This window comes from Lipotes vexillifer, unplaced genomic scaffold (assembly GCF_000442215.2).
Source record: "Lipotes vexillifer unplaced genomic scaffold, Lipotes_vexillifer_v1.1 scaffold47, whole genome shotgun sequence".
NCBI classification, from domain to species: Eukaryota; Metazoa; Chordata; class Mammalia; order Artiodactyla; family Lipotidae; genus Lipotes; species Lipotes vexillifer.
In genome coordinates, this window is record NW_006791298.1 from 3,075,959 (window position 1) to 3,093,827 (window position 17,869).

The window sequence follows — 17,869 nt, forward strand, 5'->3', positions numbered from 1 at the left end:
TTTCCCTACTATCCCACTAAATATTCTTCAGTAAATAATGCATTTTTATATGTCTGCCTACTGATACACACAAATGCATAGTCTTACTTCTTTAAGTTCTTTTTCGCTCAAAGTTTAACCAAGGTCCTCTAATTTTTAAACTCTGAAGATGCTTCAAAGTGATCCTAGAATCCTAAGAATTTCCATTCTGCCAATGCCCAAACATTGAAGGACTTGGTCTTCTTATTAGTCTCCTACAAAAGGAAGAGTTAAAAAGACTGGGATTTGAGAGAAGACTGAGCTACTAATTGAGAAGTCTGGAACTCTTTCCATTCAGCAATGATGAGTGTTACCTACCAGGTCCTTTAGAAAAATAGAGGAAGAAAAAGTGAGAAGAACAGATTTGGCTAGAGAAGGGAAAGAATTCAGGATGCAAACAAAATATAAGGATATAGAAATCAGATAAGTCACAACTACTTTCTATAATAATTTACAACTGCTTGTAATATTTATTGACAAAGTTATTTAATACCACACTAAAAGAAAAAAAAAGATTCTGTCTAGGATCAGTCCAAATGCCACTGTACTTTTCGTAAGGTCAAACCTTGTACATTAGCAAAACTAAAATTTGGGCATGATTTTTCTGCCCAGAAAAAAAGAAATGAATGTTCTCTCCAGAATTTCAAATATATATGACATTCTCCTTCAATATCTTTCACAAACTGTAGCTTGCTTCATCACCCTGTTTAAAGCATATTCTACCAAAAAGGTGCCTGTATTTTATATATTTTTACCTATTATAAACAGTCTAGAAAGTACTAACTAAGGGTTCTTTCAGGATGAAATGTGGGATATAATGGATCTGCTATTATTATTATGAACTACTAGACTATGCTATCACTGAAATATTTAAAAATACAGGTACTGTAGGTATTTGGACAACCAGAAGCAAAAGAAAAATTAGGGTAGCTAAAGGGAGACAATTCTTTATAATCTTATACTGGTTAATTAGGTTATTGAAATGTTTCACCTAAGGCAGTATTATACATCACTAGTACTTATTATAGAATTTACATTAGAAAATTTTAAATACTAGCTGTCTCAGGGATTTTTCATGATTTGGGCCTAGGGTTCCTAGAAGAGTCCTAAATATCAACTAACTTTTTATCAGTTGCCACAATTATCACCCTTAATGACTCTAATAATATTTAGGTTTTGTTATTTCTAATGGTAGTTATGGAGAACAAAAGCATTTTGCACTTATCCAGTGATCTTACAGGGACATCAGGGAAAGGATATAACCAATATATTAGATCTGTGCTGATGACAATGTTCTATTTCTTGACTGGGTGTTTGATACCCAGGGATATACATTTGTTAAAACTCATTGAACTGTACACTCAAGATCTGTGAATTTCACAATCTATAAATTTTACTTTGATAAAAATATTTTAACAGGAAAAATAAAACATTGGCTAAAAAGCTGATACACTGGTGTTTCTATTTGTGCACACTACTGTTCCACAATTTTAAGACATTAAAATATTAATTTTAATATTAAAGACATGACCATTTTGTTACTCTCTTACACTGTAGTCTTCAATAAGTTTGTAAAGATATATTTTCATGGCTATTATCATTCCTTCATATGTTCTATTTTTTCAGAATAGAAAGTGAATCCTACCTCAAATATATTTTTGTTTATTGAAGTATGATTTACTTACAATAAAATGCACAGATCTTCAGTTGTCTGGCTTGCTGAGTTCTGATAACTGTATACACTGATGCCACCACCACCCAAGATGAAGAACATTTCTGTCAACCCAGAAGATTCCCTTGTACCCATTTCCACTCAATTCCCACTCTGCAGCCCAGAAGCAACCACTTTCTAATTCCTATAACCATAGCTATTTTTGCCTATTCTTGAACTTCATATAAATTAAATACATAACTCTTGTGTTTGGCTTCTTCTTTTCAATGTGTTTTTGAGATCATCTATGTTGTTGTGAGTGCTAAGACTGTGTTCCTTTTAATTTTACTATTCCTTTGTATAAATGTACCAGAATTTGTTTTTCTAATCTCCTGTCAAAGGACATTTGGGTTATTTCCAGTTTGGGGCTATTATGAATTAAGGTGCTAAAGAACATTTTTGTATATGTCTTTTGTGGATATATGATTTTATTTATTTGGGAAGCCCAGGAACGGAATTGCCAGACTATAGGATAGATATAGATTTATTTTCTATATACAAAATAAAGGCTAAATAGTTCTCTAAAGTGTTTGTATCATTTTAAATTACCATCAATAAATGAGAGTTCCAAATGCTGTACATCCTCACCAACCTTTAGGTTGTTTTAGACATTCCAGTGTTGATTTTTAAAGCCATTCTGTTTTGTTGTTGTTATTTAGCTATTCAAGTGAGTGCGAATGGTATTCCTTTGTGGTTTTAATTTGTATTTCCAATGACTAATGATGTTGAACATTTTTTCATGTGCTAATTTTCCATTTAAACATTTTATTTGTCTTAGATTTATAAAGCTGGACAGTTGCTGATTTGGTGATTGTTAGGTCACTCAGACTATGTAAATATAATGTATTGATCTTTCTAAATGTTCTTCTGGGTTTCTGTTTACAAATTTCTCTTTGTATTGAAAGCAAAAAAGACAAAGTATCTTTCAGAGGACTGTGTACCAGCCAAAGGGATCTGGAATATCATCTTAGGGCCACTTTTCTTAAAGTGGGAAATCCTGTTATTAGTGACAACATGGATGAACCTGGAGGACATTATGCTGAGTGAAGTAAGACAGAGACAGAAAGACAAACACTGCATGGTATCACTTAACAGGGGTAAAAAATAAAGTCCAACTCACAGAAACAGAGAGTAAAAAAGTGGTTGTTAGTGGCTGGGGGATGGGGGAAATAAAAAGAGGTTGATAAAGGGTACAACTTTCAGTTATAAGATGAATACATCTAAGAATCTAATGTATAACATGGTGACTGTAACTGATAACACTGTATCGTACAGTAACTGAAATTTGCTAAAAGGGTAGAACTTAAACTTCTCACCAAAAAAGAAAAAGAAAAATTTGAAGTGATGGATGCATTAATTAATTTGATGGGAGGGATCCTTTTACAATGTGTGTGTGTGTGTGTGTACACACACACACACACACACACAATGTGTATATATATTCACAACATATACATCAAATCATCACATTGTACACTTTAAATATCTTATATTTTGGTCAATTATATCTCAATAAAGCTGAAAAAAAGGGAAAGCCTTAGATCATCCTTTTTTTTTGTTCTCCTTTCCCTATTTCCTATTTTAGACCAGATCTTCTAAAAACTTGACTCCTACACTACACAGACATACTCATTAGATTCTTGTGTGTCTCTATAACTCCTGAATGATTTGTATAAAAAAACCTGAAGAAGTTAGGAATACGTCATCCCTTGTGCCAAACCTTGTTAGTCAAGACTATTCCTTGATAAGATTCATGCAAAACACTTACACTGGCATATGGATGGACCAAACCTACTTAATCTCCTATTACAGGATTGAGAGAAGCAATGGGGGGCTTTCATGTAGAAAGAGGGGGTGGGAAACCGAGGGAAGATGAATGTATATATCCAGGTCACTCGGGAACTTTTATGCAGATGCAAAAAATTTAAGTCAAAACTTATGTTTAATAGGAGATGGACAAATGTAACTCCATGTTTACTACTAGAAACCAAAGCTTTGTGCTAACTGTTGAATTTATAAGGAGGGAAAGATAGCATGAACCTGTTTGTTCTTTCCCTGATACCTTCCTCTCATTCCTGAACTACAGAAGACTGAGCTCCCTTGGGCTTTGGTGAATCTATCACCAGTGTGTGTTTATGGTTTTAATGGCTACTTTCTTTCCTTTCTGCTATACTTTTGCTATATACTTCTGCTATATGCTGATCCTTTTCCCTTCCTCTTCTTTTCTCCAAGAAAACACAATGAATAGACTTACTGATACTGAAAAAAAGAAGATATAACAATTATAAATACACACACACATACACATCTAACAAGACAGCCCCAAAATACAAGGAGCAAAAACTGGCAGAATTGAGGGAAGAAATAGAAAATTCAACCATAATAGTTGAATCAACAATAGATAGACCAACTAGACAGAAAATCAGCAAGGAAACAGAAGACTTGAACAACACTATATACCAATAAGACCTAACAGACATCTATCAAACCCTCCATCCAACAAAAGCAGAATACACATTCTTCTCAAATGCATATGTAACATTAGCCAGGATAGAAGATATGTTAGGCCATAAAACAAATCTCAGTAAATTTAAAAAGATTTGGATCATGTAAAGAATGTTTTCTAATCACAATGGAATAAAATCAGAAATTAAAGAAAGGACATTTGGAAAATACAAAAATACATGGAAATTAACAAACTCCTAGATAACCAATCAAAAGGGAAATTAGAAAATACACTGAGGAGAATGAAAATGAAACACAACACATGTAAAAACTTACGGGATGAAGAGAAAGCAGTACTCAGAAAGTTAAACACTTACATTAAGAAAGAAGAAAGCTCTCAAATCAATAACTTATCCTTGCACCTTAAGAAACAAGAACAAACTAAAACCAAAGGAAGCAGAAGGAAAGAAATAATAAATACTAATATTAAAGAGAAAACAAATGAAATGGAAAATAAGAAAATAGAGAAGATCAATGAATCTAAAAGTTGCTTCTTTGAAAAGAAAATTGACAAACCTTTATCTAGACTGACTAAGAAATGAGAATCAAATTACTAAAATCAGGAATGGGGGGCGGATATTACAGCTGACCTTGGAGAAATAAAAGGTATTATAAGGGGATACTATGAACAATTCTATGCCAACAAATTAGATAACCTAGATGAAATGGACAAATTCCCCAAAATACACAGCCTACCAGGACTGAATCATGAAGAAATGGAAAACTGGAACGCATCAATAGCAAGTAAAGAGATTAGATCAATTCAGAAAACTTGTCAAAAAGAAAAGCATGGGACTGGAGAGCTTCACTGGTGAATCCTACCAACATTTAAAGAAGAATTGACACCAATTCTTCTCAAACTCTATCAAAACAGGGAACACTTCCTAACGCATACTATGAGACCACATTACTCTGATACTAGAACCAGACAAATACTTCAAAAGAAAACTACAGACTAATCTCCCTTATGAATACAGATGCAAAAATCTTCAACATTCCTGCAAACTGAAACCAGAGAAAAATAAGAATTATACATTGCAACCAAGTGGGATTTATCCTGTGAAAGCAAGGTTGGTTCAATATATAAAAACCAATCAATATAATACATCATATTAATAGAATAAAGGAAAAAAACCCACACGATCATCTCAATAGATGCAAAAAAGCATTTGACAAAAATACAATTCTTTCATAATAAAAAATAATCATCAAACTAGGAACAGAAGGGAAGTGTCTCAATCTGACAGAGGGCATTTAGGAAAAACTCACAGCTAACATCATATTTAATGGTAAAAGACTGGATGCTTTCCCCCTAAGATCAGGAACAAGGCAATGATATCTGTTCTTGCTACTCTACTCAACATTGTTCTGGAGGTTCTAGCCAGGGCAATAAGCAAGAATAAGAAAAAAAGGCATCCGATGTGAAAGAAAAATGACATGATCTGATATATAGAATATCCTAAAAAATCTATAAGAAAGTATTAGAGCTAATACACGAGTTCAGCAAAGTTACACAATACATGATCAATATACAAAAATTAGCTGTGTATCTATACACTAGCAATGACTGATCTAAAGTGAAATTATAAAAACATTTACAGGGCTTCCCTGGTGGCGCAGTGGTTGAGAGTCTGCCTGCCGATGCAGGGGACACGGGTTCATGCCCCAGTCCGGGAAGATCCCACATGCTGCGGAGCGGCTGGGCCCGTGAGCCATGGCCGCTGAGCCTGTGCGTCCAGAGCCTGTGCTCCGCAACGGGAGAGGCCACAACAGTGAGAGGTCCATGTACCGCAAAACAAAACAAAACCATTTACATTAGCACCCAAAAGAATAAAACACTGAGGAATAAATATAACCCAAAAGTATAAGACTTGTATACTGAAAACTACAAAACATTGTTGAAAAAAATTAAAGAAAATCAAAATAAATAGAAATAGATCCTGTGTTCATGGTTTAGAAGAATTACTAATTTTAAAATGGCAGATTCAGTGTAATTCCTATCAAAAGTACAAATTTTTCTTTTTCACAAATGAGAAGGTGACCCTAAAATTCACAGGGAATTGCAAGGCATATGCAACAACAGAAGCAATCTTGAAAAAGAACAAAGTTGGAGGACTCACACTTCCTAATTTCAAATTTATAGTAATTAAAAACTTCTTATTTTGAAAACTTATAGTAATCAACACAGCATGGTAGTGGCATAAGTTCAGATCTACAACCAAATGGAATAGATTTGAGAGTCCAGAAATAAACCCATGAATTTATAGTCAACTGATCTTCAACAAGGGTTCTAAGGCCATTCAATGGGGGAAATAATAGCTTTTCAACAAACAGTGCCAGGACAAATGAATATCCACATGCCCCTAACCTCATACCATGTACAAAAATGAACTCAATAAGGTCTTAAATGTAACATAAGTGCTAAAACTATAAAACTCTTAGAAAGAAACACAGTGAAAGTTTGCATTACCATAGACTGCACAACTGTTTCTTAGATATGACACGAAAAGCACAAGCAATCAAAGAAAAAGTAAATTGGACTTCATCAAAATTTAAAACTTTTGTGTATCAAAGGATACTATCAAGAAAGTGAAAAGACAACACACAGAATTGATGAAAGTATATGCAAATCATATATCCGACAAGGTAACAGTATTCAGAATTCACCAAGAATTCTTACAATTCAACAGTAAAAAGACAACCCAATTAAAAAATGGGCAAAAGATGTGAACAGATATTTCTCCAAAGAAAATATACAGATGGCCAATAAGTACATGGAAAGATGTTCAACACCATCAGGGAAATGCAAATTAAAACCACAATGAGATAGCACTTCACACCCAGTAGGGTGGCTAGAATCAAAAATTCAGAAAATAACAAATGTTTTTGAGGATGTGGAGAAAGTGGAACTCTCATACACTGACAGTGGGAATGTAAAATGGTGCAGCTGCTGTAGAAAAGAGTTTGGCAATTCTGCAAAAAGTTAGAATTACCGTATGACCCACCAATTCCACCCCTAGGTATGTAATCAAGAAAACTGAAAACATGCTCATACAAAACATTGTACAAGAATGTTATATATAACATTATTCATAATAGTTAAAAAGTGGAAACAACCCAAATGTCCTTCAGCTGAGGAATGGATAAACAGAAGGTGATATACCCATACAAAAGAATATGATTCAGCCACAAAAAGGAATAAAGTACTGTTACATGTGACAACATGGATAAACCCTGAAAATATTATGCTAAATGAAAGAAGTCAGTCACATATTATATGATTCCATTTATATAATATGTCCAGAATAGGCAAATCCATAGAGACAGCAAATAAATTAGTAGTTGCCAGGGACTGGGGGGCTGGGGAGGAGGAAATTGAGACTAACTGCTAATAGGTATGGATTTCTTTTGGGGGTGATGGAAATGTTCTAAAATCAGATAGTGGTGATGGCTGCACAATGTAATGAGTATATAATAAACCACTGGTGTATACTTTAAAATTATGAATTTTATATTATATGAATTATATCTCAATAAAAAATGTTAAAATTAAAAAAAGAGAACTGAACTGTCAAAAAGTATATGAAATAATTGGAGAATTTGAACAAAGATGTCCATTTGATGATTAAGGAATTAATTCTGAGAGATATGATAATACTATTTTTTTAAATTTTATTTATTTATTTATTTATTTATTTTTGGCTGTGTTGGGTCTTCGTTTCCGTGTGGGCTTTCTCTAGTTGCGGCGAGCGGGGGCCACTCTTCATCGCAGTGCGTGGGTCTCTCACTGTCGAGGCCTCTCTTGCTGCGGAGCACAAACTCCAGATGCACAGGCTCAATAGTTGTGGCTCACGGGCCTAGCTGCTCTGCGGCATGTGGGATCTTCCCAGACCAGGGCTTGAACCCATGTCCCCTGCATTGGCAGGCAGATTCTCAACCACTGTGCCACCAGGGAAGCCCTGATAATACTATTATAGCTTTTTATAAGTCTATCTTTTAGAAATAATTACTGAAGTATTTAGGATGATATGGATGATGTTTGAGATTTACTTCAAATCATCTAGTATGGGGGATACTGAAGTATGCGTGGGAATATAAATGAAACAAGATTAGCCTTGTGTTGATAATTACTGAAGCTGGGTAATGGGCAGTGCATTCTCCATAATCAAAATTCTCCAAAATCAAAAGGTAAAAAAAACCGGAATAAACATTTGGTAACTGTAGTGAAATAAGGAATCTATAAAATAATCATCAATGAACTAAAAAAACATTAGGAGAAAGATTGATGGAGAATTTTATTATGGGTGGATCAGGCTGGTTACACCTAAAACCAAGACCATTTTGTGCCTCCTGAGGTGATGAGACAGGAACTACACAGACTACCTATGAGGCATTCTTATCAAAATATGAACCAGAATCTAATCAAGTCTCTAGTTTTAACTATGAGTTTTATAGGAAATATGAAGATCAGAGAAATCACTTAAAGGACACCACAAGAAAACAATCAACCAAATCTAGAATGTGAAATATGGAAAAAATATTTCAGTTTTTTCCAAAAAATAAATTACAAGAAAAAGAGTGAGATTTTAAAAGATTTAAAAGGAGTTGGGGGGGGGAAAATCTAAAGGTTCATAAGGACCACTACAATGTGTAAACCTTGTTTGGATCTGATTTTAATAAGCCAACTGTAAAAGCACACTTTGAAACAACTATAGAAATGTGAATATAAACTGGCTGAAAGATATTATTGGGACTTCCCTGGTGGTGCAGTGGTAAAGACTCTGCGCTCCCAAAGCAGGGGGCCCAGGTTCGATCCTGGCCGGGGAACTAGATCGCACACGTATGTCGCAACTAAGAGTTTGCATGCCACAACTAAGGAGCCCATGCACTGCAACTAAGGAGCCCATGAGCCACAACTAAGACCTGGCACAACCAAATAAATAAATAATAATTTTAAAAAGATTTTATTAAGGAATTAATTCTTATTTTGTAAGGTATGATAATGGCACTATAGTTATGAAAGAAGTCATTATCTGTTAGAAATGCATACTGAAGAATATTCTGATGAAATAACATGTCTGGGATTTGTAAAATTCCAGGAAAAAATATACACATACACACATATATACATTAATATATGTGTACATACATATATAAATAGATGAAGCAAAATGTTAATAATTTTTGAAGCTGGGTGATGGTTACATGGTAGTTCACTGTATTATTGTCTCTACTTTTGTGTATGTTTGAAAATTTCCGTAATAAAAAGGTAAGGAAGGAAGGGAAGAAGAGGGAGGTAGGGGGAGAAAAAGGAGCAGATGAGCCAAATCAATAAGTAAGCCTACAGAATATGAGCTATAATATTTCCTAATGCCCTTAAGTCCCAAGTTCTTTCTAATTTCAGGAGTCAGTAAAAGCCTTATCTCAGAGAGATAAGGTTAGGCCATGGGAATAATCAGACTTAGAAGTATCCTACTAACGGTAAGGGAATAATTTCGACTGGGTATGTATGTCAAAATCAGCAAACCTCCCCCAAACCTGCACTGCATTCCTTCTAGCAGCATGCCTATTGAGTTGGCCTTGGTAGGAAGTATGCTCCTTCCCTTCCCAATCTGCAGCATCTGCTTCTCCCATTCCTTCTCTGAAGTAGCCTGAAAGAGATTAGGTCAAGCTGGCTAGGTATATGACCAGGTAGCCAGCTGTCCCTATAAATTCATCTGGACTGCCATTGGCAACAGTTTGTAATAAATAATTTAAATTTGTTTCTGAAAATTCATCTAGAAACAGAGCTTGGAGGGCAATAACTTCAGCAACCCCAATACTGCAGGTAATGATAAATCAAAACCTTCATCACTCATTACCCCCCAACAATTTGAGAGGTTCAGCAAGTAGTGGTACTCGTAGTATATATACTCTATATATATTAAAGGAAGATAACAGGGAATGATCCATACCTCTGTTTTCCCTATTAGGGGAATCATAAGGAAAATTACTTTTGCAGACTTGCCCTAACATCATGGAGCATTCATCTCCATGAAGGTCTGTAGCCACATTGGGAACACTGGGATTTGGTAGTTTTAATTATTGCTGGGAGAGGAAACACCAGTTGTTTAGAATGAACAGGCTCCACGTCAACCAACTGGCATATAAGAGCCATCTCCTTTCCTTGGACACCAGAGCCTTCTTCCTTCAGCATCATATGGGTAAGGCAAAATGGCCACAAAGTTACTACTAGTTCCTCTGTAGCTTCACAGCAATTAGGTACTCTTAGAATTATAGGTAAATGTCTGATTTTCCTTCAAACGGACTAAGGCAGCCTCAGTGGGATCACTGGCATGTAGGCAGATACTTGGGAACCAGGCTGCTTCAGGGCTTAGCTGTTACTGGAATGGATAGAAGCATAAATGTAGCTAAAGAGAGAAGCCTAGACTTAGCACCAGAGCCAAAGCTGTCAGATCTAAGAGCTGCAAACAGATTATGAGGCAAGATACAAAAGCTGAAAATATCAGAAATAATAATACATATTAGAAATAGGTTAGATAACAGAAATGTTGAAGGCCCAGGCTAGGATGCTAGGAACCTGCACTTAGCAGTTGGTGGCCATGTGGTACCAAGCTAAGTCAACTGGTTTAAAGGTACAGAATTGGGCCAAACAAAACAATATATTTTTCTAATACAGGATATTAGCTGTGTCACTGGCTACCTTGACACATCCTAATCTGGAGAAAAAATGGATAGAAAGCTTGCCATGACGACAACTGTACTTTATGAAAAGGACGAATTCCTAAATGGCCATTCTCTTCTATTCAAATGATGTTACCGCCTCCCAAAGAACAGTTTTGGGGCAGGAAAGAACAGTATTTCATTTCAAGCTGGACTACTCATCTACCAAAATACCATTCTGACCAAAGAAACAGATGCAAAATTACAGTCACAGCTGCATTCTGTACAGAACAAGCTGGATGATAGTGTTCTAAATTGCTAATTACACTGCTAATGATTTTTTTAGTGGCATTGCAGTATTCTGCCACCTTTGCTTAAATTTTTAAAAAAAGCATCTAGGAAGTTTTAAATGGTAAACTGTTAAATACCAGTGAGTCTTCTGAAGAGAAATTCCATATAAAACCCATTTCTTGAAATGGCATTCTCATATGGGATCGCACATAGGAGCCCATTTACTGACTAGCTATTTGTTTTAATTTACTTTCTTACCAATTTACTTGCATTTAAGATTACTAAGGCCATAAGTATCCCAGTATTAGTGTTTGTATTTAGATCCAATATTGGTAATGAAAAGATAATAAACTAGCATATGTCATGATATGCTGGTATTGGTAATGTGCTATGATGAGATTTACAAAAAGTAATAGCAACAGTACAATTTTATTCTTGTTGTGACAACCACAGTGAAATTTATTACAGTGTTAGTATTTAATTGTTTATTCATGCCAGCGTAGCTGAGGGGGTAATTACCTTTTTGATATAAAAATGTTGTTAGTGCTTTTATTTCATTTTAGCAGATTAGAGAATGCAGATTAAAGTACTGCCATTGTTCCATCTTTATTTATCTGCATTTAAGTGGCAGAGCATTTTTTTCTACAAATAGTGAATTAATTTCTACTAAATTATTTCATTAAGGCTTCAAATAATCTGCCCTTTAAATAAAAACCTCAAGCTGGCCAGGAATTTCCATATATTAGATTACAAATTTTATATGTAGAAAATGGTATACCAATAACAATTATGTCACAGTGGGGTTTTTTTGATACTTTTTACATTTAGTATAAGGGTAAATTAGCTGTTAAAAAATTAAAAACAGGGCTTCCCTGGTGGCGCAGTGGTTGAGAGTCCGCCTGCCGATGCAGGGGACACGGGTTTGTGCCCCGGTCTGGGAAGATCCCACATGCTGCAGAGCGGCTGGGCCTGTGAGCCATGGCCGCTGAGCCTGCGCATCCGGAGCCTGTGCTCCGCAGTGGAAGAGGCTGCGACAGTGAGAGGCCCGCGTACCGCAAAAAAAAAAAAAAAAAAAATTAAAAACACAATCTTATTACGCAATTACAAACTCATAAGTAAATACTTACATTTGCTTTTAACAGATCATCCAATTTCAGTGATCTTTTAACACTGCAATCAAAATAGTTAAAGACATCTTAGATTTAATATGCTTTAAGTAGCCAAGTATTTAAGAGTAATCTTATATAAATTACTTTAGATTATCTTATATATCTTATTATATATCTTATATATTATCTTATATAGATTACTTACTTATCTAGAATCTTATATACAAAGATTCTAAGTTACCTTCACCAACTAAAGTAGAATACCTATGAAGAAAGCAATTTTCACAATGATGAAACTGATTTTTTGATAGCATATATCAAGATGAAATCATAATCAAATATTTAAATGGATTTTTATATATGTAGTTTTATATATATGCACCATTATACAATTCAAACACTAAAGTTATATTATAAAATAATCTTAGTAAAAAATTAATATATTTGTGTGTTTTAAAATACCACTAACAAAAATTATACATAAAAGGAAAATAATTTACATACCTTCAATGGAGATGTTGAAAGTATATTATTTGCAGAAATAATACACTAGCTATTAAAATAAAAGTATGAGCAAGGTGAAAAAGTTTTGCACATTATTCTAGCTTTAAACATGATTCAGGGCTACCAGACTATGACTTAACTGAGGAACAGATGCTCCATGTCTTTATAAGTCCCCAATCCATAAGAAACTATTTTTTGTCTCCTTCACTAAACTGATTCAGGAACATGCCAGGCTCTCTCTGTGCAAAATCTGTTCTGCTAAACTGGATGCCCAGCTGTTGGTGACAATGCTTAGAAAGGAAAGCTGAATATTTATAATACTTTATTTCGTACAGCTGTCTTCTAAAGAGCAGTCATCAACATTTTATTGAACACAGACTAAATGCTCAAAGGAGAAAAAGGTCAATATAAATTAAAACTAGTTTTCCCAGTGACAAATGCAATGTTAAAAGTACTTTCTCGATCTCTGAGAAAAAGAAATTAAGTTATTTAAAATATTAGAGAATTTGAGCATAAAGCAAACAAATTTTATTATAAAGGTTGTACTACAGAAAACAAAACAAAATTTATAGATCCTAGAAAATAACTATTCATAAATAAGTGACTACTGACTTTCAAACAAGTGACAGAAGCAGGAATAGAAGAGATGGACAATTTATAAAACTTACTCAGCAATAAATATTAAATACAAAAATTTAATCTATCTAAAATAGTTCACTTAACTTTGCTATTATATCTACATTAGCCTATCACATAACATTATTTCTTAAAATTAACTAAATTGGTTTAAAGAATTACTCATATCTTTTAGAAGTCCACTTGAAATCAATTTAATGGGAATTCTCAATGAAGCAAGAAGGGAACAGAGGTTATGAACAAAAATGGCAGCTAATCAAAAAAGTACTCATATTTAGCTTTGGAATATATATTACCCTATTCAGGTGTGTGAGATGTTTTTGTATTTATAAAACTTCAAAAGTAGAAATCAAAAACTGAAAGTACACAGTACAGCATTTTTCAGCCTTTGTTTTTAAATGCTGTTAAGATGCAATACTACTTTTTAGAAGTAAACAATCCCCACCCCCGATATTAACCATTCAAAATCTTCTTGCTTTATTAGTGATGACTAATTCTTAGAGAAAATAAATATTTGTATTTAAAAGGTTTCCAGTTTAGGTCCTAGGTTGATCTAAGAAGCCCAAGGAGATATGTAAAAGTAAATAAGAAAATGATCTGAGTTAGACTGTTATCTCTCACTTTAACAGTTTAGTGAGAATCTAAAAACATGACTTATTGTGGGTAATGTGGTTCTCAGATAATTCAGGCATCTAATATCCAAAAGCTGGTAATAGTTACAAGAATCATAAAGACATTTACTAGACAAGACTAGGAGAAACCTAAGAGATTACTTAGGTCATCCAATAGGGAAGAGTTAGTGTGACTTGCCCCCTATCACACAGTTTGAGGGACAGAAACTCAGATTTTACACCCTGTTCATAATAAATCCTTGTTGAATTGAGGGGGAGGAGCTAAAGAGGTAAAGAAAAACAAACCTACTAGAGGAATTTATGACCATCTATTCTTACCATTCTGGTAGAACTGGGCCCAGTGTCAAGATATCAGTTATTAAATTAAGCACCTACTAAATGTTTTTACCCTTTTTAAAAAACTCACAAACAACTGTGGCATAGATGATGCTAAGTGGATTAGGATGATGTTAACAGAAACAGAGAGGAAGAGATGGATGAAACACACAAAGGAAGGACAGGCAAAACTTGATTAGGATATGTCGGACAAATATTTTCCTGAAGTTCTAACTCATTTGCTACCAGTATTAGTTAGCAATTAAAAGTGATAATATCTCTGGTAGTTCTGTAAAGTAATAAGCAGCTCTTGTGGTTACTACCTTGATTTTAAAAAAATGGGCACCCCCAAATAGGCAAACTGCTCAAATTGACAGCTCTCCAAAGAAGATATACAAATGGCTGGTAAACACAAGAAACGATGCTCTACATCGCTAGTATTAGGGAAATGCAAATCAGAACCACAGACACACAAATCAGAACAAGATACCACTTTACAACCATCAGGATGGCTACTATCAAAAAATCCAGAAAATAAGTGTTGGCCAGGATACAGAAACTGGAACTCTTGTGCTGGTGGGACTGTAAAATGGTACAGCTGCTATGGAAATAGTTTGGCAGTTCCTCAAAAAATTAAACCTAGAATGAACATATAATCCAGTAATCCCACTTATGAATATATACCCAAAAGAACTGAAAGTAGGGACACAAACAGATATTTGGACACCCATGTTCATAACAGCAGTATTCACAATAGCCAAAAGGTGAAAGCAATGCAAGTGTCTGTGGACAGAGGAATAAGTAATAAATTTGGTATATACATATACAAGAGAATATTATTCAGACCTTCAAAGGAAAGAAAGTCCACATGCTACAACACGGATAAACCTTGAAGACATTATGCTAAGTGAAATAAGCCAAGCAAAAAAGGACAAATACTATATAATTCCACTCAAATGAGGTGCTTAAAGCAGTCATGCACCCCAGTGTTCACTGCAGTACTATTTACAATAGCCAGGACATGGAAGCAACCTAAATGTCGATCAACAAAGGAATGGATAAAGAAGATGTGGTACACATATACAGTGGAATATTACTCAGCCATAAAAAGGAACGAAATTGGGTCATTTGTAGAGACATGGATGGACCTAGGGACTGTCATACAGAGTGAAGTAAGTCAGAAAGGGAAAAACAAATATCGTATATTAACGTGTATACGTGGAATCTGAATAAACTGGTATAGATGATCTTATTTACAAAGCAGAAATAGAGACACAGACATTTATGTATGGATACCAAGGGGGAAGCGGTGGGGTGGGATGAATTGGGAGATTGGGACTGACATATATACACTACTGATACTATGTAAAAAATAGATAACTAATGAGAACCTACTGTATAGCACAGGGAACTCTACTCAGTGCTCTGTGGTGACCTAAATAAGAAGGAAATCCAAAAAAGAGGGGATATATGTATACGTATAGCTGATTCACTTTGCTGTACAGTAGAAACTAACACATTGTAAAGCAACTATACGCCAATAAAAATTAAAAGTATATATATATATTATAGAAAAAGAAAATAGAAAGGTAGTTGCCAGGGGCTAGGAGGAGGGGTGAATAGGGAGTTACTGTTCAATGGATAGGAAGTTTCAGTTTTGCAAGACGAAAAAAGTTTTGAAGTTGGATGATGGTAATAGTTGTACAACGATGTGAATGTACAGTTGACCCTTGAACAACCTGAATTTGAATTGCAAGGGTCCACCTATTCTTGAGGTTTTTTTTCAAGAAATACATACTACAGTACTACACAATCTGCAGTTGGTTGAATCCGTGGATGCGGTACCAGGGATACAGAATGCTGACTGTAAAGTTATAGGTGGACTATAACTAGAGTAAAGCCCCAATTTACTCAAGGGTTACCTGGACTTAAGTGCCACAGAACTGCATACTTTAAAATGGTTAAAATGGTAAATTTTATGCTATGTATATTTCACAATTAAAAATAAATAAATAAATTTTAAATGGGCACCTACCTATTAAATCCTAATTACCTCCCTCTTATGGGTAACCTTATAATCTCTATGGCAGGGGTCTCTAACCCCCAAGCCGTGGACCGGTACCAGTCTGAGGCCTGTTAGGAATTGGGCTGCACAGTGGGCAGTGGCGGGCAAGTGAGTGAAGCTTCATCTGCCGCTCCCCATCGCTCGCATTACTGCCTGAACCATCATACTCCCCACACACACACCCTCACCCTGGTCCGTGGAAAAACTGTCTTCCACGAAACCGGTTCCTGGTGCCAAAAAGGTTGGGGACCGCTGCTCTACAGGTTACTTCTCACTTTCAACTTAACCCAAATTTGTACCAGTGTCCACAATTTGAATACTACAGTACCCCTAGTACACTTAGGTGTACTAGGTTTAGGTTCACTGGGATCAAAATTCTGGTTGCTACCAGCATTATTGCTAGTGAGAATTTAAGAAAGATAAAGATATGTAGTTTTATATCAACAGGAAAAGAAAAGAAAGTAACCATGTAGAATTAGCCATATTACTAAGACCATCTTCCACTATTTTATTTAGCTTACCACATGGTAGTATCCTGAATAGGATTCTCTAACTCATCAGAACAGAACAAGTGCATGAGTTTTAGTATGTAACATTACTAACAGCAGTTACAATATTACAATATTTAAAAAAACTATTCTAGAAAAAATAAACTATCATCTGATTCCTAGTTAAGAACCAGGAATGACACCTCAAAGACTCATGAAGCAACATGATTTGAGGTTCCCTTACAGGACTTTTTTTTTTTTTACATTAAAAAATATATTGCTTAATGGATTATTATAAGGCAACCACCCTTGTAACCATCACCCAGGATCAAGAAATAGAAGTTTGCCAGCTCTCTCCCAAGACCTTCCATTTGTCCCATCTTGTTCAGCCCTCCTTTCTCCCACATAAGTAACTGCAATCATGACTAATAGTAATACATCATCCCTTACAGGACTTTTAAAACATTGGATTAAATATGATTTTCAATAGAGCTGAGGGTAAGAGTGTATGTGTGTGGGGAGGAGATAAAATTAGTAAGGCATATAAGACTCAGGAGCCTTGATGTTACGCCAAAATTTTCCCCTAAGGTTGGGCAAATCACATAATCTCACCAAGCTTCATAAAGGTGGTAAATAATACTGGCCTGTAAACCAGTGGTAAATTTCTTTTTTTTTTTTTTTTTTTTTTTTTTTTCAGAAGGTGTCTCCAGAAACCCTGGTGGCTTTTTTTTTTTTGCGGTATGTGGGCCTCTCACTGTTGTGGCCTCTCCCATTGTGGAGCACAGGCTCCGGACGAGCAGGCTCAGCGGCCATGGCTCACGGGCCCAGCCGCTCCACGGCATGTGGGATCCTCCCAGACCGGGGCACGAACCCGTATCCCCTGCATCGGCAGGCGGACTCCCAACCACTGCGCCACCAGGGAAGCCCAGTGG

At 35.3% G+C, this 17,869-nt stretch overlaps 1 protein-coding gene across 1 annotated transcript in view; it reads right to left on the reverse strand.

The window, feature by feature from the left end:
- Positions 1 to 17,869, reverse strand: part of ITGB3BP (integrin subunit beta 3 binding protein) — an 83,197-nt gene that overhangs the window by 49,056 nt on the left and 16,272 nt on the right. Inside the window, exon 3 of the mRNA XM_007464300.1 lies at positions 677 to 691. Coding sequence (XP_007464362.1) covers positions 677 to 691 — 15 coding nt within the window. The remainder of the gene's footprint in view (positions 1 to 676; positions 692 to 17,869) is intronic.